The sequence below is a fragment of the Rana temporaria genome, chromosome 5 (genome assembly GCF_905171775.1).
Source record: "Rana temporaria chromosome 5, aRanTem1.1, whole genome shotgun sequence".
Lineage (NCBI taxonomy): Eukaryota > Metazoa > Chordata > Amphibia > Anura > Ranidae > Rana > Rana temporaria.
Genome location: NC_053493.1, coordinates 103,182,226 through 103,204,963, shown reverse-complemented (window position 1 = coordinate 103,204,963; position 22,738 = coordinate 103,182,226). Strand labels below are relative to the sequence as shown.

At 40.6% G+C, this 22,738-nt stretch overlaps 1 protein-coding gene across 5 annotated transcripts in view; it reads left to right on the top strand.

The window, feature by feature from the left end:
- The window catches only part of TBC1D5 (TBC1 domain family member 5), a 723,038-nt gene that overhangs the window by 522,931 nt on the left and 177,369 nt on the right, over nucleotides 1-22,738 (top strand). For all 5 annotated transcript variants that reach the window (XM_040352961.1, XM_040352959.1, XM_040352957.1 and 2 more), the window contains one exon: nucleotides 20,019-20,161. In XM_040352961.1, the coding sequence (XP_040208895.1) occupies nucleotides 20,019-20,161 (143 nt within the window). The remainder of the gene's footprint in view (nucleotides 1-20,018; nucleotides 20,162-22,738) is intronic.

Below are 22,738 nucleotides of genomic sequence, written 5' to 3'. Positions count from 1 at the left end.
ATATGTCTCTACTAACTTTGCACATCTAGACTTTGCAATATTTGCCCACTCTTTTTTGCAGAACTGCTCAAGTTCGGTTAAATTTGATGGTGACCGTTTGTGGACTGCAGTCTTCAGGTCATTCCACAGATTTTCAATGGGATTTAAGTCTGGGCTTTGACTAGGCCATGCAGGGACATTCACTTTTTTTCCTTCAACCACTGTGCGGTCAAGTTTGCTGGGTGCTTTGGGTCATTGTCATGTTGGAAGGTAAACCTTCTCATTGACAACTTTCTGACAGAGGGCAGCAGATTTTCCACAAGAATGTTATAGTATTTTGCCCCATACATCCTATTAATGAGATTTACGTTTTCTTCCTGCCACAGCGATGCTACAGGAAGTAAGTGAAGATCTCTGCAAAGTGAAGGGAATTCCCTTCTCAGATATGTAGTTGTCCTCATTGCAAAATTTCCCTTCATATTCTGTTCTGCTGACAACTACAATTCTGAATTTCCCATCACTTTGTTTTTCTGGGACAAAAGGTCACCTGGACAAACATAAAGGAGTCAATGGACCTAGCTGGGGCAGAGACCACAATACAATTTGATGGGGTTTCTAATGCATCCCATTTTTCAGGCAAAAAAATGGCTGTTCATACGTGCTTGCTAGAGATAAGTGTTTTGACAATCACATGTTGTTTTGCTTTGTAGATGGATAAGCAGTACCATTGCTTTTTTTCAGCTGATGCAACCTGTATTTACTGGAAATTAGATGCAGCAGTTTTATAAACAACTAGAAAGCTGCTATTGTCTCCAGCACTTTACATTTCATACTTATTTATCAGGTCAGGTAAGAGGCTCCAGTAACACTGGCACATTACAGCTAATGCTGTGCTGTTGTCATTAGGACATTATTTATGAGAATGTTGGTCTGCCTGCTAGGAAACACATCTGATGGTCTTTTTGTTTCTTTGCTGGGTATAATTGCCAAGAAAGACTGATAAAATATGAATTATTGTATTGTTGCTAGTGATAAAACGTAGCGTTATGAACATTTCCTTGTGCAGGTGTAACAGATGCAAAACAAGATTAATAGGACAGAGTAATAATTAAACCACAGCCAGCTGTCTTAAAAAGAATGGGTTTTTCTTGTCCCTTTCTATCATTCTGGGGATACCTAATATTTTTAAATGTCAGTTAGATTACAAAGATTTCCTTGGCTGGGCTAGTAGAAATACCATTGGAATGTAAAATGTTGACTTAATTACAAAAGATCAAATCCATCTGTACTGCTTTTTTTTTACCAGCCCTGTAGAATATATTATGACGGAAGGAGCTTTAAATTACATTGTTTAGGGGATGGAATTAGAAAGTAATAGCTTGATGATCGGCAACATCAAAGTCGAATAGTTTTAGTGTTAACCCGTTTCCTTTTGATGGCCATGCAGTTCTATAATATAATGTAATGTTTAGTTCAAAGCAGACCAATTGTTGCCACAATAATATGGGTACCTTGAGTACCTGTGCTACTTAAAACTCTATCTCTTTTGGATTCTGCACAAGGCTATTATAGTGCCATGGGCACCTCCATCTTGGATTCCTCTGGGGTGGGTGGCAGTTGACAATCACTGCCCTTTTTCCACAGGTTTACTTTAAGGCTGGGATTACAATGGTATGACACAACTGTTGTACGACTGTCACCATACTTTGCCCTGCGACATGGGTCCTACATTGGTCCTACTTCCATCCGACTTGAATGAACAAGATAAGATTATGCTCCGACTTTAAGATTGTACTACTTGTCCTTTGACCAATCAAAACAATCCCAATGAGGCATAAATTCCTTTTACTGCTGCTGTAATCAGAATGTCGGATGTCACAAGTTGGATTATTAGGACAAGGATTTTACTTTGATCTGACTTAGATGATATTCAATAGACTGAAGTAGGATCAAAGTCAGACCAAAGTAGCACAGGGAGCATTATCAAAGTCGGACCGACTTGTGTTGGACCAGTTAAGTTGGCTCCCATCGGGAAACATTGATTTCTCTTATCGTCCATGGACGGACACAGCTCCTTAAATCTTGACAAGTGGGTTATGTTCCTGTTCACAGGAGAGGACTAGGCAGAAACAAGTTAGATAATTAAATACATGTTATTTTAACAGAGAGGAACAGCTCAGCCCAGGGGGCAGTCCCTCTGCACATAACCCTCCTCCCTGCAGTATGCAGACTCAGTTTTGCCTAGCAAAGAAGGACGTATGGTTCCTTTTGGGCACAGCGCCCTGAGGAAATTTTTATTTTAATTGTATTTTGTTTTATTTTATTATGAAGAATCTTCTATCAACTGTCGGCTGAGAGACAGGCTGGATATTATAGATCCTTGTAGTCTACTCAGTCCGGCCAGCGAGCGTGAGCACACCTTTGCAAAGAGGCTGGGTCTGCCACGACATACCCCATGGCTCCTGGGGTGGCCGGTGACCACTCTCCCTATAATAGGGATCCCTGTCTTCAAGGACCATTCTGATAGGAGGTCCAAGGCACTGACCCGCTCCATGTTTACCATGCTGGGGTCTGCATCGCAGCCTGTTGTGGCTGCAACCTTGGTGTCTCAGACTCTCGTTGAATGGGCAAGGTTTTGCACCAGACTGTGGAGGAGCCAAGGTGTTGGCATCACGCAATCGGTCATCTCTCCGTTTTTGCGTGTGAGTCCTGGGCCTGTTGGTAGCCTCCTTCGAGGCGGTACCGTATGCCCGGTTCCAAACTCGTGTTTTGCAGAAGAAGATACTGTCCAAACGGTACTAATCTCTTTTTGTCTCTGGATCGTCAGATTCAGGTAAGCCACCTAGTCAGAGTCTCTCTAATTTGGTGGCTGAGATCCCAGACTCTTCAGTCCGGGAAGTCGTTTCTTCCCTTCTAGTGGACGGTGATTACGACTGACGCGTAATGAGAAAGCCAAGCAGCATGATGTCCAAATATGACCCTGCAGCTGGTAATCTGAACTGCAGTGAAATGTTTTAGATGTACAGTGCCTATGCAAACAGCATATTTACAGATAGTGATGTTGCACTGGAAATTGCTTTCAGACGGCAGTTGATTCATTTAGAAGTAGGTTTATAGCGACTAATCTAAAATGCTGTCTCATTTTTCTATAAATTAAAAGGTGAAACCTTATTGGTTGCTTTTTATTAGCAAAAATTTCACTTTTAACACATTTTTTTCCCCTCTGGGTTTCAAGAATCATTTCCATTATCTGTATATTACTAGGTAATATATGGAGTGACTGAGGACCCATCTGTAGTAGTATGTTACTATGTTAAAACGAGCAGCAAAACTTGGCAAGGACAAACCTGTATTTACATCCTTCCTTCATCTGTTATTTAAAATTACAAGAGTGTAAGCGATTTAAGGATCTTCCTATGATTAGCACTTTTTTTTTTTGTTTGTTATATAACACGTGTAAAGGTTAATTGTGATAGCACAAGAATAAAACAGGCCCTAAACAAACGAGCTGCACAGTTAACGATCTAGTACAAATTCCGTCTTACTAAAGATAAATATACAAAACCAAACCCATGATTTCTATTTAAAAAGAGAAACCTTCACAGATGATGTCTAATGCCTCAAAAATGGTAATATTTCGATCATCTGTTATTAATATCTGCTTTGAGGTCAAAGAGATGGTCTCTGGAGCTGAACCCAGGTGGGTGTGTTTCTGGGACTTCATAAATGCCTAATGCCTATTTTTTTTTTTTTTTTTGTCTGAGACACTTTTTAATGGACTGATGTGACTGCACAGTTTGTAGTGTTTGTTGTTGCAAGGTTTTGCTCCCATGTTTGCAGCCCAGCATTATTAGCATACTAAGGGCTAGATTCAGGTAGCCGGGCACATTGTTACGGCGGCGTAGCGTATCGTATTTACGCTACGCCGCCGTAAATCAGAGAGGCAAGTGCTGTATTCACAAAGCACTTGCCTCCTAAGTTGCGGCAGCATAGCGTAAATGGCGCCAGCGTAAGCGCGCCTAATTCAAATGAGGATGAGGGGGGGCGTATTTTATGTAAATGGATAGTGACCCGACGTGATTGATGTTTTTTTTTACGAACGGCGCATGCGCCGTCCGTGTACATATCCCAGTGTGCATTGCTCCAAAGTACGCCGCAAGGACGTATTGGTTTCGACGTGAACGTAAATTACGTCCAGCCCCATTCACGGACGACTTACGCAAATGACGTAAAAAATTCAAAATGCAACGCGGGAACGACGGCCATACTTAAAATTTCGTACGCCTCATAGAAGCAGGAGCAACGTTACGCCGGAAAAGCCTTACGCAAACTACGTAAAAAATTCCGCCGGGCGCACGTACGTTTGTGAATCAGCGTATCTAGGCCATTTGCATATTCTACGCCGAAAACGATGGAAGCGCCACCTAGTGGCCAGCGTAAATATGCACGACGGTGTAAGAGACTTACGCCAGTCAGGTCTTAGGCTAATTTCGGCGTATCTTGCTTTCTGAATACATAAAGAAGATACGCCGGCGCAGCTTTGAATTTACGCGGCGTATCTAGAGATACGCCGGCGTAAATCCTTGCTGAATCTGGCCCTAAATGTTTTCACAAAGAGAACTGCAGTTGCTTGGTGATCCTGCCCATATTTCCTCTTACTCCTCTGGCTCCACAGTCTCGCTAAGCTGTCTCCAATGGAACATGTGAATTGAACAGAGTGTGAGGTATATCAGACCTTTTTAATTAAGCACCCTAGTGAAAAAATGCATTCTGGATTGATGTATGATGCATTTCTATATAACTTGTTCTTTTTATATACATCAGGTGCTTTTGTCTGTATATACAAATATTTTTACTTATTAGCTAGAGTTTATCTTTAACATACACTCACCGGCCACTTTATTAGGCACACTTTGCTAGTCCTGGGTTGGACCCCCCAATTTGCCTTCAGAATTGCGTTAATTCTTGGTGGCATAGATTTAACAAGGTGTTGGTTCATATTGAGATGATAGCATCACGCAGTTGTTGGCTGAACATCCATGATGGGAATCTTCCTTTCCACCACATTCCAAAGGTGCTCTGTTGAATTGAGATCTGGTAACTGTCTAGGCCGGTGATGGCGAACCTTGGCACCCCAGAGGTTTTGGAACTACATTTCCCACGATGCTCATACACTCTTCAGTGTACGTGAGCATCATGGGAAATGTAGTTCCAAAACATCTGGAGTGCCAAGGTTCTCCATCACTGGTCTAGGCCATTGGAGTACAGTGAGCCTATTGTCATGTTCAATAAAATAGCTTGAGATTATTTGAGCTTTGTGACATGGTGTATTATTTTGCTGGAAGTAGCCATCAGAATATGGGTAATGACGAAAAGAGGATTGGTCGCACACCACAGAGGGACAACTTTGAAAAAGATATTATTTATTGTCACCATGTCATAGGAAATTACAGGAGCATATGTTGACACGTTTCACACAGGTAGCTCGTGCTTGTTCACAACTGTGTTTTGAACAAGCACGAGTTACGCTTGTGAAACGTGTCAACATATGCTCCTGTAATTTTCTATGGCATAGTGACAATAAATAATATCTTCTACCAAGTTATCCCTCTGGTGTGCGGCAAGCCATCTTTTTTCTTCATTGATCATTGATAGGTGTGAGCCGGGGCCAGCACCTGCAAGGATTTTTCTTATCCACAGTCTAAGCATCTTGTTACATCCTTCTTTGAATCAGAGGTGGCTACACTGTAGTCATAAAGGGATGGACATGGTCAGCAACAATACTCAGGTAGGCTGTGGGATTTAAACGATGCTCAGTTGGTACCAAGGGGCTCAAAGTGTGCCAAGAAAATATCCCCCACACCATTACACCACCACCACCACCAGCCTGAACCATTGATACAAGGCAGGATGGATCCATGCTTTCGTGTTTATGCCAAATTCTGACCCTACCATCTGAATGTCACAGCTGAAATCGAGACTCATCAGACCAGGCAACGTTTTTCCAATCTTCCAATTTGGTGAGCCTGTGTGAATTGTAGCCTCAGTTTCCTGTGCTTAGCTGACAAGAGTGGCACCCGGTGTGGTCTTCTGCTGCTGTAACCCATCTACTTCAAGGTTATATGTGTTGTGTGTTCAAAATATTGTATTCTGCATACCTTGGTTGTAATGAGTAGTTATTTGAGTTATTGTTGCCTTTCTATAATCTTAAACCATATTGCCCATTCTCCTCTGACCTCTGACATGAATGAGGCGTTTTGGCCTACTCAACTGGATATTTCCTCTTTTTCTGACCATTCTCTGTAAACACTAGAGATGGTTGTGTGTGAAAATCCCAGTAGATCATCAGTTTTTGAACTTCTTAGACCAGCCTGTCTGGCACCAACCACCATGCCACATTCAAAGTCTCTTAAATCCCTTTTCTTACACATTCTAAAGCTTGGTTTGAAATTCAGCAAGTTATCTTCACCACGTTTAGATGCCTAAATGTATTAAGGTGCTGCCTTGTAAATTGCCTGTTTAGCAATTTTTGTTACCAAATAATTGAACAGGTTTACCTAATAAAGTGACCAGTGAGTGTATATTGAGGGATTTAATAATTTATAACAAAGCAAATTTGGCACATGTAAAGCCACACCATTTAAGCCCTGTACACACGACCGGGAATCCCGTGAGGAAAAAAAAAACATTGGTTTTCCCGACGGGATTCCTGGCAGGCTTGCCTTGAAAAGCCGTGTATACACACACGGCCACACAAAAACCCGCTGTTCTTTTAAATGGCAAGAACACGGTGATGCCATCAACTACGACAAGCCGGTGTCTCATCACATTTGATTCCCTTGCCGCCATCTTGCTACACCCCACACTATCGTTGTATGCTACAGCGCATGTGTCAAGGTGTTTTTCGAGCATGCACAGTTTTTCTACCCTGCAGGTGAGCATACAGACGACTGTTTTTTTTGGCAAGAAACACTCTGCCGGGAAACACAACGGGAAAATAGAGAGCAGGTTCTCTATTTTCCCCTCGGGATTCCCAGCTGTTTTCCTGATGAGAAAATGATGCTTTCTTTTCACTGCCCTTGCCAAATAACAAGGACTAGAAAACAAGTGGTTTTGGTCCCTCTATAAGTTGCATGTAATTGTTGGCTCGCAGGTCTTTACAATGCTGCATGTTTGAAGCTTACCAATGCGTCTTTGACATAGACATGAGTAAATTTACTACTGCCTCAACAGCAGATTTGTCTGTCAAGGCTTAGTGAATATAATGGCTCATACTGCTTTGGTCTTTTAGGAATTCAATAATGACTAAGTAAATCATTACAGATTATTAATGAATTCTGAAATCCCTAGCATGTTGTATTATATCATAAGGCAGTGTAAAGAACAGTAACCCTTTCAGATGTATCAGATTTTAGTTACTAAAAAGTGTATTTTATAGCAATTCATCATTAAGTGTTTTAATACTTTGTTCCTCAATACGTTTGCATGGCATTTTTGAGTGTTTACAAAATTATAATAAAAGGCACTCAAAAATTTAAGAAACAAAAGACTTCAGTCTATGGAAAATCCAGTAAATAAATCCTATTTTCCTCTGGCTATTACATAGAACTTTCCTCAGTTAGAGTCACTGCTGACAAAGGACAACACTTGTCAACTTCAATGATCCAATCTACATCCTCCCTTCTACTTAAAAAATAATTTTTATGTCACATATCCACCCGACAGGTGTTTCAGACATAATTTAAAGCTTATTTGACTTGTTTTTTTTTCTAATTTTGGATCACTACCACATCACATTCTGATGATTTGATATAACACATGTGCACGCAGGTGGAAATTCACCCATGTAGTGTGATATTCTTTCTTTCAATTATTTGTGGTGCCGCTTGCTTAGGCATATAACATGATAATTATCAGCACAGAGGGATGTGTTCATTGGCTGAATATTTCCTATCTCCTAATGTTGAACTGTAACTTTAATCTTTCGGCTGCTCTCCCGCTTGACCATATAAACCATCTGTCTGTTGCGGTGATTTCCAGAAATATGGGTGTCCCTGATTTATTAGAACCCTGGAATAATATTGGGGGATTTCCTATCTCTCTCAGTACCCATCCGGACTCACATCCTGCCTTTGCTTACAGTTGTTAGTTAGAAGCTGGCTGACCATTGAGGTACTTTCAAAGCACCAATAAATACAAAAGTCACTTTAGTGCTTCCATTTGCAATTAATTGCAAGCTGTATTTCAGAAACATTTTTTAAATAAACTCCCCAGATTGATAGTTACGTTTATAGTGTATGTCTGGGGAAAATAAATCACATCACTACATCTTTGTAATACATGTACTTTTTTTTACAATGAATAAAAATCTGCTGATCTGTAAAAAATCCAGTGTGCTCCTGACATCTTTACTGAACTGACAAAACAGTTCTTCTGATACACTTACACTTACACTTACAGTGCATCATAAGGGCAATATTTAAAAAACCAAAACCCAAAAAAACAAACATGTCATACTAACCTGCTCTGTGCAGCAGTTTTGCACAGAGCAGCCCCCGATCCTCCTCTTCTCAAGTTCCCCCACGCTGGCGCTCCTGGCCCCTCCCTCCTGCCAAGTGCCCCCAGAGCAGGCAGCTTGCAATGGGGTCACCCAAACAGGCACACTCCCAAACCGATTTTCTTTGGGTCTATTGACACACAAAGCTGCATCTCGGCACCTCTCTCCTCATTGGCTCACTAGCAGTGATTGACAGCAGCGCCAATGACTCCCGTTGCTGTCTGAGCCAATAAGGAGGGAGAGACCCAGCAGAGCCCACGAATCCCATGCACATCACTGGAGAGAGACCAGGCTCCGGTAAGTATTTTGGGGGGGAGGGGGTGCTAGCAGGCTGCTGAACAGAGAAAGTTTTTTCACCTTTATGCATAGAATGTATGAACATAAAAAAACTTGAGCCTTTAGAACCACATAATACCCATTATTAGCCCTACAACTACAGAACCCCTCCACCTTTCCTTATCTCCATAACAGGGGTGGGGGGGATCTGGAGTCCAGCAGAGGAAAACACAGGGCAAAAAACACTGGCCTGGATTCAAGAAGCAATTGCGCCTGTGTAACCATAGGTTACACAGTGCAATTGCTTACTTGCCCCGGCGTAACTAATGCTCCTGATTTAGGAACCTCGTTACACCGACTGCAGCCTAAGATATGCGCGGCATAAGGCTCTTATGCCCGCATATCTTAGCCTGCATTCTTGTGATGGCCGCTAGGTGGCGTTCCCGTTGTGCTCAGCGTATAGTATGCAAATTGCATACTAACACCGATTCACAACGTTGCGCGAGCCCTGCGTACGCAATTTACGTTGTTTCCGTACGGCGGTTTTTGCGTAAGGCTGCCCCTGCTATTAGCAGGGGCAGCCAATGTTAGGTATACCCGTCGTTCCGGCGTCGCAAAATTTGAAATTTACGTAGTTTGCGTAAGTGAATCGTGAATGGCGCTGGACGCCATTCACGTTCACTTTGAAGCAAATGACGTCCTTGCGACGTCATTTGCCGCAATGCACGTCGGGAAAGTTTCCCGACGGAGCATGCGCTCTACGATCGGCGCGGGAACGCGCCTAATTTAAATGATTCCGGCCCCCTACGGGATCATTTAAATTGCGCGCGCTTACGCCGGGCATTTTGCCGGCGCGCCCGCGCAATTTACGGAGCTTCTGCTCCGTGAATCGAGGGCAGCGCAAAAAAATTGCGGGGGCGCAGGGCAAAAATTTTGCCCTGCGCCTCCGTAAAAAAAGCGCAATTCTTACTGAATCCGGGCCACTGTTTGGAAGGATTCAAGACCAGCAGAAACAGAGTTCTCTGCTCAAACAGGAACTTAGGAGCTCACTTGATTTCTCACAGGTTCACCGGGTAATCCTACTATACTTTCAGTGTTTACAGAAAAGACACAACATGGAGAAATATGCATTCAGGCCTGATTCACACCTATGCAGGTTGCAGTTTGCATATTTCACGTGCATTTTTCAATACACATTTTTGATCCATTGAAGTCTATGGAACCAAAAACTAGAAAAAAAATCCCTGGCCCCAGATGTAAACTATATCCATACGGAAAACCATGTTAGATGGACTGTAGTGTGTTTCTGCAAAACTGAAACCACACAAAAAATTGCATAAGTGTGAACAAGGCCTCATTGTAGAAATGTATTTTTTTTTTTTTTAATTAGTTCAGAGACACACTTTCATTTCTATAAATGGCATCTTCAATCGATGAACGCCTGTTAAATGTCCCTTTCTGTTGTAATAGTCTACAAAGTCCTACAAAGTTGTTCACTGATTCAATATGTCACAACTTCTCTCAATCTTCTGGGATTTCAAAGTCTAGACAATTATTTATTTAATTGATATTGTTTTATTTTTAAGTCTTGGCCATAGATTCCTAAGAAACCTTGTGAACCTTGTGTTATTTACAACCCCGAATGCAAAAAATTTGAGACGCTGTGTAATATCTACATAGAAATAGAAGGCAATGATTTGCAAATCTCATAATCACATATTTTATTCAAAATGGAAAATAAAACATAAAGGCCCGGATTCACAAAGCACTTACGCCGACGTAGAACAAGATACGCCGACGTAAGTGCAAATGTGCGCCGTTGTATCTGTGCGCTGGACCCACAAACTAAGATGCGCCTAAAAATAGGCTTCATCCCGCCGACGTAACTTGCCTACGCCGGCGTAGCGTGGGCGCACATTTATGCTGGACGCATGTGGCGCTCCCATTGATTTGCGATTCAAATATGCAAATGAGGGAAATACGGCGATTCACGAACGTACGTGCGCGCGACGCAGGCTACGTGATGTGCGCGTAAGTTGAACGTCTGGTGTAAAGTTAAGCCCCATAAAAGAGGTGTAACCCAGCAGCAGACATGCAAAGATCTGCACCAGGGAACTCAAGCCGGCGTATTTTACGTTGTTTACGTTGGACGTGTGTCTGGCTGGGCGTAGGTTACATTCACGCCGTAGGCAGGGATCCGGCGTAGTTTAGGCAGTTGTTCCGACGTGGTTGTGAGCATGCACAGAGGAATGCGTCCACGTCCCGGCGCATCCGCAGTTCGTTAAATGTACTTGTCTGGCGCTCGGACCATCATTTGCATGGGGTCACGCCTCATTTGCATGGGTTTGCATGGGTCAAGCCCACTTCCACCTACACCGGCCTGCGCCTTCGAAACCTACGCCACGCCGACGCAGTGTGGGGAGCACTGGCTTCCTGAATTCCATGCATGCCTCTCTGCGCTGCGTCGGCGTGGCGTACATTGTTTTGAAATTTACAATTTTAACCTCTTCCTGCCGACTGTACGCATATATGCAGCCTCACAGAAGTGGGCCTTGTTTTGGTCAGTATATTTTAGAGATTTAAAAAAAAAAACTTTTCTTAAATTAGTATAATTGTTTTTTTAGATGAAAAAAGTCCGGTGGACTTTTTTCATCGGAAAAAATGATCGTGTGTGGGCCCCTTCAGACTTTTTTCCATCGGTGTAAAAAAATAAAACATGTTTTAAATTTTTCCGATGGAAAAAAAAACGATAGGAAATTCCGAACGTCTGTGTGGAGCTCCATCGGAGAAAAATCCACGCATGCTCAGAATCAAGTCGACGCATGCTTGGAAGCATTGAACTTCATTTTTTTTTCGGCTCGTCGTAGTGTTTTACATCACCGCGTTTTGGACGGTCGGAATTTAGTCTGATAGTGTGTAAGCAAGACTGATGAAAGTCAGCTTCATCGGAATTCTGACGGAAAATTCCATCGGATTTTAGTCCATCGGAAATCCGATTGTGTGTACGCGGCAGAAGTTTATGTGTGTTTTAGGTAGGATAAAAAGCATAATGCAAACTATTGTTTTGGGGCCCTACTACGGGTATAAACAAAAAATAAGATACACATATGTAGTATCACTGTAATCATTAGACATGTGCATTCGTTTTCGTTAGAATGCATTTTCGTCCGAAAATCTGTTTTTTCCGCTATCGTTTTAACAAACGATAACGAAAGTGCAAGAAACGAAAACCGAAAGATCCGACATAAAAAATGCTTTATTTTCGTTTTCGTTGCGGTAAAAATTCGATATAGAGAGATTCGACATCATAGAGAAAAGATTCGACATCATAGAGAAAAGATTCGACATCATAGAGAAAAGATTCGACATCATAGAGAAAAGATTCGACATTGTAGAGAAAAGATTCAACACTATAGAAATAATAGATTCGACATTACAGAGAATAGATGTCGATTTATGAGAAAATAGATTCGACATTATAGAGAATAGATTCAACATTATTACTAGTCATACAACTTTAGAATTCCTGTAGGCGTAATATTCGAACGGAAATGGACGATTCGGCGTAAAGATTCGACGTTCCGTCGAATATTTTTTTTGACCATTAGACAGAAACCAACAAAGATTCGACGTTCCGGCGAATATTCTTTTGACCATTCGACAGAAACCAAGTATTATTGGATTTTCGGACGAAAGCTATTCCCCAACAAAAAACTAAATACATCAAAACGATTTTCGGGAGTAACTAAATAAATGTATTTTCCAAATGAAAACGAAAAAACGAAACAAAATATTCCAGTCTGCACATGTCTAATCATCAGGAGCTGGAGAATGTATGTTGGTTTGTTCTTTGGTGGAAGGTTATTATAATAGCAATAAATATACAGCTAAATAACAACATTTAACAAAAATTACTATTTTGGGCTAATTTTCTAGAAATAGAAAAATAAAATAGAACAAAATCGGGAGATATTTGTTACCCTTTACCACCAAAAGAAATCCCAATTTGTCCTGAAAAAAAGGTATAATCCACCTGGATTGTGATAATATTTACAGTTTTACTTACACATGTCAAAGTTGCAAAATTGTGTTCAGACATTAACATTTTTTACCCTTTTCCATAAAGCAGTTAAGAAAAAAATGAAGATAATTTTGAAATTGTTTTCAGCAGCACATCTCAAAAAAGTTGGGACAGGGCTATGTTTACCACAGTGTAACGTCACCTCTTCATTAAACAGCACTTTGTAAACGAGACCAGTTTCTGGAGTTCTGTGAGATGAATGTTGCCTCATTCTAACCGCTCAGCAGTCCTGAGTCGTCTTTTTGTCATTTTTTTTTTCTTTTCAAGATGCACCAAACGTTTTCAGTTGGTGAAAGGACTGTAAGCAGGCCAGTTAAGCACACAGTCTCTGATACTACAAAGCCTTGCTGTTGTCATATATGCAGTATTTAATGTAGCATTGTCCTTCTGAAATATGCAAGGCCTTCCCTGAAAAAGACATCATCTGGATGGGAGCATATGCTGCTCTTAAACCTGGCTATATCTTTCAGCCTTTTCTGATGTGCAAGTTGCCCATTCCATACACACTAATGCACCCCCATACCATCAGAGATGCAGGTTTTTGAACTAAGCGCTGATAACTAGCGAGAAGATCCCTCTCCTCCTTAGTCTAGAGCAGTGTTTCCCAAATCCAGTCCTCAAGGCACACCAACAGGTCATGTTTTCAGGCTTTCCATTATTTTGCACAGGTGATTTGATCAGTTTCACTGCCTTAGTAATTACCACAGCCGTTTCATCTGAGGGAAATCCTGAAAACATGACCTGTTGGTGTGCCTTGAGGACTGGAGTTGGGAAACACTGGTCTAGAGGACTCGGTGCTCATGGTTGCCAAAAATAATGTCATATTTCAATTTGTCTGACCACATAACAGTTTTCCATTTTGCAACAGACCCTTTAAAAATGAACTTTGGCCCAGATAAGATGGCAGCATTTCTTGTTCATGTTCAGATATGGCTTTGCACGAAAGAGTTTGTACTTACGTTTTTTGGATAGCGCAGCGAACTGTGTCCACAGACAGTGATTTTTGGAAGTATTCCTGAGCCCATGCAGTGATGTCCGTTACAGAATCATGTTTGTTTTTAATGCAGTGCCGTCTCAGGGCCAGAAGATCACAGAGATCCAATATTGCATTTTGGCCTTGTCCTGTATGCACAGATATTTCTCCAGATTCTCTGAATCTTTTGATGATATTATGTACTGTAGATGATATTTAAAGTCTTTGCAAGTTTGTCAATTTTTAGCCGCAGCTTTTCACAGATTGGTGAACCTCTGTCCATCCTTTCTTCTGAGACACTCTGACTCTCTAAGATGTTCTTTTTATACCCAATCATCAATTAACCTAATTAGTTGCAAAATGTTCTTCCAGCTGCTCCTTGCTAGTACCACTTATTTTGCCAGCTTTGTTACCCTGTTCCAACTTTTTTGAGATGTGTTGCTCCCATCAGTTTTAAAATGACCTTTTTTATTTTTTTTTGTCTTAAAATTTTCTCAATTTAAACATTTGATATGGTTTCTATTTTCTATTATGAATAAAATATAGGTTTATGTGATTTTCAAATCATTGCATTGTGTTTTTTATGCAGATTTTACACAACGTCTCAACTTTTTTTGGTAGTGGGGTTGTATTAAAAGAAATTGCTAGTAAATTCAACAAGTAAATCTTTTATAACAGTTGTGATTCTGACATTCAATTGCCTTCGGCTGGCTTTTAATACTCTTATTCGCTCTATTATATTATGGTGACTGTGCACCAAACAAATGTGGTCCACTGACGAACGTCAGCTACAAAGCAAGCTGTCAAAACAGCTTTTAGTTCAATGGGCATTTTGCCATCTGGAGCTCTCCATAGTACTGAAACTTCTGAAATAACCAGCTACTACTGTGAGCTATACTTCCTTACTTATGTCTTCTGGGGATGTTAAGCATGGTAAATGGGTAAGGGTCCTATCACCAGTAGGTGTACATAGGCCCTTTTCTTGCTGCACCTTATTCTGACTGTTGAAGTGTTGAGAAGTCGGGTGCTGTCAGCATCAAGGACCATTATTTATCTATTTGGGAGGAAGGTCATCTGTTTTTTTTAATGGAGCTTATCTCAATGCAGCCCCATCCCTCCCCAGCACAGATAGTAGAAGGCTACACTATCACTGCCCTTGTGCCGCGAGCATGCCAGTCTTTATGCCTTCTGCATCAAGCTAGTTATTTCTGGAAAGGGGACCAAGCTTATTTTTTCAGTGAATTTTAAAAACAGACATTGCCAAATGTTAATAGATACATTTTTCCAGCAGGCAAATGTTGACTGACTGTACACAGGACTGTGCTTTATAAATAGGCAGATTGTACGGTGAACACCACGAATCCTCTAAAGGCACTGTAAACCCACTTGTTTTTATTTGTATAAATGGTATTTTCAAATGAAATTGAAACATGAAATTAATTGGTTTAACATACTAAACAGAATCTCATGTTCTTTCATGTTCTTTCTCTAGAAACACCTGTGTCATTAGGTTCTGCAGCAAGCCGCCACTCCCTCTCCTGTGCTTTAGACTAGATCTGAGGCTCAGACTGTACACCTGCTAAAATAAGTTAATTGCAAGGGTACCTGGTTTGCTGATAAACAGACTTTTCTGAAAACTGTTCTTTGATCCCAGTACAAATTTCTCTCTTGTCTTACCTTCAACTCCTTCTAGTGATAGCTGGGAGCAGCTGCTGCAGAAAGAAAAGATGTAAACACAGCGCATCTAGGCTGGAGGTCCCCCGGTCTGATGTGCCTGTTGATCAGTAAAACAGCTACACCTAGCAACTGATTTTTAGCAAGGCAAAGTGGCAAGGAAGACTAAAGGATATGTTTAAAAAATGTACTTATTCTTTAACTTCTTGTTTGAGCTTACATTATATGCAGTGTGGCAGCCTGGAGCAGTGTCCCTATTTATAGAAAGAACTTTCTCCTTATAATAATAACAGACCTATCGCAGTGTACTTTTTTTTTATATGTTACATACGTTCTGTTTTAATACACGCATAACAGTTAATTTGAATTAGGAGAAAAGTAGATGGACAGCCACACACCAAAAAAATAACCTTAAAAAGGTAGCCTTTATTTGTGCAAAAGGATAAAAGCACAGCAAGCAGTGGGATATAAATAACTGACGCGTTTCGCACAGAGGTCTAGTGCTTAATCATAGCTAAAGCAGTTATTTGAGGTATATACCAGCTTTAACAATCCTCAGCTGATATTATAGATGCCTTAGCCATGGAGCCCTCGACGTGTGATGGCATCAGAATGGTGGGCACTAAAGGCTCTTTGTTGTGCCTTTTCACTTGGGAAAGTGTCCAGGTGAAACACTTTCCCAAGTGAAAGTGTCACTTTTGTAAACATGGCAGTTGCTATAGAGGAGCATGGTCAGGTTCTGACTGGTACCTTCTGAGCATTGTGGTCTGGGTATCCTGCACCTTACTCATCTTTATCTTCTCCTTGGACATCATTTGGAGGGCCTCACTCCCCTGACGTTGCTGCTCAAGCCAAAGATTTTGGTATTTGCGTTCAATTAATTTGCATATGGGTGTCGCTGGCCTGGTCGAGATACCCAAGGTCATTGCGGGAGGTATGTGGAGGTTGTGATCTTTGACCCGTCCTTCGTTTACAGGGAGCCAGATCTTGTGAGTGTCACAAAAATGTTAATATTCAGCTGATGTCATTAGACCAGATTTTACAGCCTTGCGAATGAGGGCTACAAAGTTACTTTCTATTTTTCTCTGCCGGGCTTTGGCTTCCACTGTCTGCCAGAGGCCGCCTCCTTTCAGAAAACTACTCTGTCCATAGGTAAAGTCTGATCCTGGAGTAGCACATTTGAATCTGATTGGTGACTGTGAGAAACTGATTAGTACTCATTTTTATTGACATGTATGGCAGAAGTATCAAGGAGCCTGCAGTGAGAATGTTTGAGAATTCTTCTCTTGCATGAAAACAAGGGGTTCGCAGGCATACCCAGTTGCATGTCGTAGGCTTTTTCCCAACTCCTAGGTCTGTTTAGACTCTTACATACATTGCTTTATTAAAGTGGAACTTTACTTTAAAAAAATAAATTGTGAACAGGCAGGATTTTAATTGCAGAAACTTTCTATATCTCTTCTGCAATAAAGTTAAAACCTGCCTGACTGTGTGCATCTCAAAGTAGGAATTATGACAATGTTGGTATGACAATGCCTGCACATTCATGGGAGTGACTTCATTTTGGCCCAGTCAACGGAAAGGGCCAGGGATCGATACCTAGAAGAAGATGAATATGTCAGTGGCCAGCAGGAAGCTCTGAGGGATCACAGCGCTGGAGAACAGCTTTTAAGAGGAATTGAACCCATTAATTTTACTGTTTACCAAGACAGTTAGATTCAAGGCATGCCATGAAAGATACCTGTTACATTTGCTTGTGCTCTCAGCTGAACTGTGAAGCCTTAAAATGGCTGGTTTCACAACCGATCACATGTGCAGTACCATGGCAACTGCAGATCAAACAAAAGCTAAGATGGCAGCTTCCTTAGCTGGACGGAAGAGAAGGGTTTAGTTCTGCTTTAAGAAACAGTCCACCCAAAAGTTAATGTTCAGTTATAAATCCAATCTGGTGAGCTAAGTCACCTGAATGAATGAATGAATGAATGAGTGACTTGTATAGCGCTACACATGCAAACTAAGTTGCCTCTAGGCACTTTTTGCAGCCAGTGTCTTCCTGGCTGGTGCAGTCATTTACCCTGTAGGATTTCGACACGCTTGGGACACACAGTCATAAACACATATATACTGGGCCAATTTGGACATGGTCCAATTAACCTACCAGCATGTCTGTTGGCTCTATAGTTGAGAGATCTCTTTGCCTTAGTTCCTGGCTTTGTTGCCAGTCATGCTTATTTTGCAGTGAATTCTTCAAACTTGGAGTGTTCCAAATCCTTAAGTTGCATGGTCTTAATAAAATCAGTGGTTTAACTTATCATCTTTTCACAGGACTGACCCTGTAACATTACCTCACAGTATTATATATTTATCTAATAAATACTACCTCTTCCACCCCATTTTGATGTTTTTTTTAGGACTTGTACATAGCTTTTTTTTTGTTTTCAAAGTGTTTTGTAACTGTACTTTTATCCTGATTTCCTTATGAGTCCTGCATTTCACAAGATAGCCTGTTCATAATGATCATTCATATTAACCACTTGCCGACCGGCTAATGCCGATATATACATTGGCAGAATGGCACGACTACACACAGCAATGTACCTGTACGTCGCTTTAAATTTGCCGCCACGTGCTCCGTGAGCGTGCCTGCGGGTCCCGCGGACTCGATGTCCACCGGGTGCCCGCAATCGTCTCACGAGGAAAAACGTGGAGATGTCTATGTAAACAAGGCATTTCCCTGTTCTGCCTAGCAACATGACAGAGATTGACTGCAAGTTATGAGACGGGAGCGCTCGTTCTGGTAAAACTACCATTCGTAATGGAGTAAGCACATTTATCACGCTGTAACAGACAGAAAAGCGCGAATCGTCTTTTACTAACACGAAATCGGCTAAAGCAACCTTTATAGTGCCGTTTTTTACGTGTTGTACATCACCGCGCTTTGCTAGAGCATTTTTTTCACGATCGTGTGTAGGCAAGCCCGTTTTAATGATCGTGTTGGAAAAAAAATCGTTTTTTCTAGACCCTTAAAAGCGTAATTTTTTAGAACCCGAAAAACGGTCGTGTGTACGCGGCATTAGTCCTGTTTTAGTGATGCTGGCCAAACGGAGAACCAGCCTACGTACCTTTTTTTCATTTTTAATTATTTTTTTTATTTTTTTTGGTTTTCACATGTTCATGATGTCGAACAATCTATTTATGAGTCGGCTCTCTGCATGGCAAGATTTAATCAATGGCTTTCCTTTCCCTTGTCATTGTCCATTTCTTCTTTATTATTTTTTTGTCGATGTTGATTTTTTTTATTTATTTGTATACCATTTTAGGATTGTACATCTTTGCACCATATCTGGTTTGTGTACGGTACTTGTAGAAAAATTAAATTTTTTTTTTAGATGTAACAGCCAATCAGACTTTCACTGGGGTTTCTGGCAGTGGAGATTTGAAAATAAAAAATGTAATTAGTTGCTATGGGCAACACATTTTCATTTCCAGTGCTTTTAATCATTTTACCATATAAAAATAAACTAAAACAATGTTACAATCAATAAATAATATATATATTAATAATAATAAATAAATAAACCCTCCACACAGTAAAAGTAGAATTATCCACTCATCATGAACCATAAGACCTTAGAATTATTTCAGGTCTCATGTGCTATTAGTGGGGTAACATCCACATCACATTGTACCCAGAAAGCATGTAAAAAAAAATGCAGTGCTCCAAACGTTATTCTGTTTAAAAAAAAAAAAAAAACTTGTATCTGGAATCGCAGATAAAATACCACCAGTACATGCACTGACATTTTATGGTGCAAAAGTCTGCACCGATACGAAAGACCTTATTTGATTCAACCTCATTACCACTGAAACTAGTGTATATCGTAGTTGTATTGAGCGTTTCTCCACCCATCCAACACCTCTGCATAACATTGCATCTCTGTTCAGCTCCAGAGCGCTCAACTTGAAAGCTGTCAGACTGTCAATACCAGTACATGCCTCAGCCACACCACCTGACGTGTGTTTCTAAACAACAGAACTTTGTCTAGGGAGTAGGATTATTAATATACCTTTGTGAACAGTTGACCTTCTCCTTTTGTTCTGTGATGCTACTGTCTCAAATAACTTCTGCTAATGAAGGAGCAGGTCAACAAAATTTGGAATCTGATTTTTTTCTTGTGCCTTTGTGGATATAGTTAACCACACCGGCTTTTTTGGTTTTTAAGACTGCAGTAGGGAGTCTTCTTTATTGGAGTTTGCTGCGCCCCCCACTGGTTGAGGCCATTATGAGCAAGTTTGTTTTAAGAAAGACCTTCAATCTCTGTAAGATTTTTAAATGTATTTTACATTATAAAACTGTACGTGAAATAAGCAGAACGTAAATATAGTAAGATATAAATAATGATGATAAAATGTATTTTCACAGGTGTATCATGTTCTCGGTGTATTGTAACTGTTAAATATTTTATTTTTTATTTCAGACGATGGCTACGGCTCTTGTTTGGTCGGGAGTTTACTCTGCAGGACCTGCTTGTTATTTGGGATGCTTTATTTGCTGACAGCATTACATTAGATTTGGTGGACTATGTTTTTGTAGCCATGCTGCTGTATATTAGGGATGCATGTAAGTACCACATTACTATATGCTTACCATGGTATCTATGTATTGTTATGGGACTTTGTAAAATACTGTTTGCTTGAAAGTAAATTGGTAATGTTGTGCTATATTCTTACATAGTATAGACCTAACACCTTGAAAATAAAAGTACTGTATATAGTGATGTGGACTAATTAATTGATTTCCTGACAATCTCAGGGCTAACCCATTCCTGCGGCCTGATTCAAATTACTGAGAGCATGCAATCCAGATAAAATGATTTCACATGCTCACCTTCCAACGGTCAACGGCCAAGAGAGCGAGCTATGGCCCCCACAGCTTTATTAAAAAACATAGAATCACAAGGCATTACAGTTGATTGGTTCACATTATACAGATACACCCACTCCATCCTCAGTATCACCCACCCCCTTGTGACGTCTGTAGCATATGACACACACATTCCAAAGTCCAGGAGCAAAGGGAAAGAAATGGAAGTCCATGTTTGGGCATGCTGCCCACATCATCCAGTGTAAACAAGTTCATTCAGCTCCTTTCCAAGAGGTCCGAGTGAGAAGGAGGGGGAGGGGTAAATTCCTCTTCCATACAGAGCAAGGAACGAGAAGGGGGTTTTGGAATAAAATCCTTTTAGGAATGCAGTGGGGGTATGAGCCGAACACACATTTGAAAGATGAGAAGCAGAAAGATAAAATGGAAACTGAACTTTTTCCCTTATCCCTTTTGTATATCCATCCAAGTTGAAATATACTTTAAAAACATATCTGACAAATCTTATCAAGGAAAATAAGCAGTATTGATCATTCTCATACATACATATGCATATATAAAAATAAATATAAAAAACAACAATATGAAAATATAAAAGACATTAAAACATTTTAGTGGTTCTAATAAAAGAATTCAAAATATAAATTTTATCCAGATCCATCACAATAGGTAAGCTTGAGGGCACCTGCTTCATCTTGTAGCCTGAGGCCTGCTGCATTGCTAAACTGTGATATCCACTACCATTGGTGCTGTAGAGAGCATAATGAAGAAGTGGTCAGAGGCAGGTTTTATTCTGTGGAAAATTGATAAACAGCAATTTTTTGGAAAATTAAATATAAAATGTAACTACTCACAAACGTATGCAGTGCATGCGCTCTTCCAGCTTTACCAAAGCTTCTAGCTCAAGGAGGACTTCACCAGGATCCCTGCTGGCTGACACGTTTCAAAAAATATGGCCTTCATTGTCAGTGCCAGGGGGTAAAGAGGATCCCACTAGGGACCATGCCGGCTCACACGTTTTAAAGGTATGTCTTCCTTCATCAGGGCCAGGGGGCTCTGATGAAGAAGGACATAACTTTGAAATGTGTGAGCCAGCAGGGACCCTGGTGATGTCCTCCTTGAGCTAGAAGCTTTGGCAAACCAAGGAGATTGTTGTCACATGTAGTGGGCAGATAAGCACGTGCACTACCAATGTTTGTGGGTAGTTATATTTTTTATTTCATTTTCAATAAAATTGCTGTTGACTAGTGCAACAGGCCAGTGTGCCCTCTGTTTTTATCTATTTTCCACATTGTTCTGAGGACAACCACAGGCCTGGAGGGCAGCAAGGTTCTAAAGTAATATCCACCTATGACTACAGAGTTTTCCAACTTTGACTATCACACCTCTGCACAGGATTGTCGCAGGTTTTTTTTCTGTCGCAGCAAAGAATTTATGCCTCATAATTATTCTCACTGCTCCTACTTAGCATTACTTTGTGTGCAATAGAATTGACATATGTCCCCCGTGCTGTAACAGACCGAAAAGCGCGAATCGTCTTTTACTAACACAAAATCAGCTAAAGCAGCCCTAAGGGTGGTGTCATCCGAATGGAACTTCCCCTTTATAGTGCCATTTTTTACGTGTTGTATGTCACCACGCTTTGCTAGAGCATTTTTTTTAACGATCGTGTGTAGGCAAGGCCGTTTTAATGATGAAGTTGAAAAAAACGTCATTTTTTCTAGAGCCTGAAAAATTTCGTTTTTTACAACCCAAAACATTATCGTGTGTACGTGGCATAAGGGTTTACTACCACTTTAAGATGTGTGTGGTGATACACCACAGTGAGGTATGAAGTGGCCTAACCATTTCCTACATTGTTTTTTACATATTTTAAGTTATAATTTGGACACTGAGGGAAAATGTTCATCTGCACACAAACACCATTTAAATTACACATCTAAACAGTTATTTTTTAGTTGTCATACTTGAAAGTTAGAAAATGTAAAAAGAAAAGAAAATTGATTACTTGACATACAGTATATAATAGAAAGGGATAAGTATTTCAATGTTGGGTAAGTGGACATTTCTGAAACATACTAGAATAACCCATACAGTCACAGTTTGTAAATAGTGGTGACATCTATAGCCGTTTACACATGAAGAAAGTTCAAATACATTTATAGTTTGATTATGAGCAGCAATACTTTTTTTGTGGTCGTTCATGACAACAGAAGAGCAGTCATTGGTAATGAGCACCACCTGCTGGACAACAGGGAAAACACATCCAGCATAAAATTACATCACATCATCCAGTGTATTTCAAGCTCAGCTGGA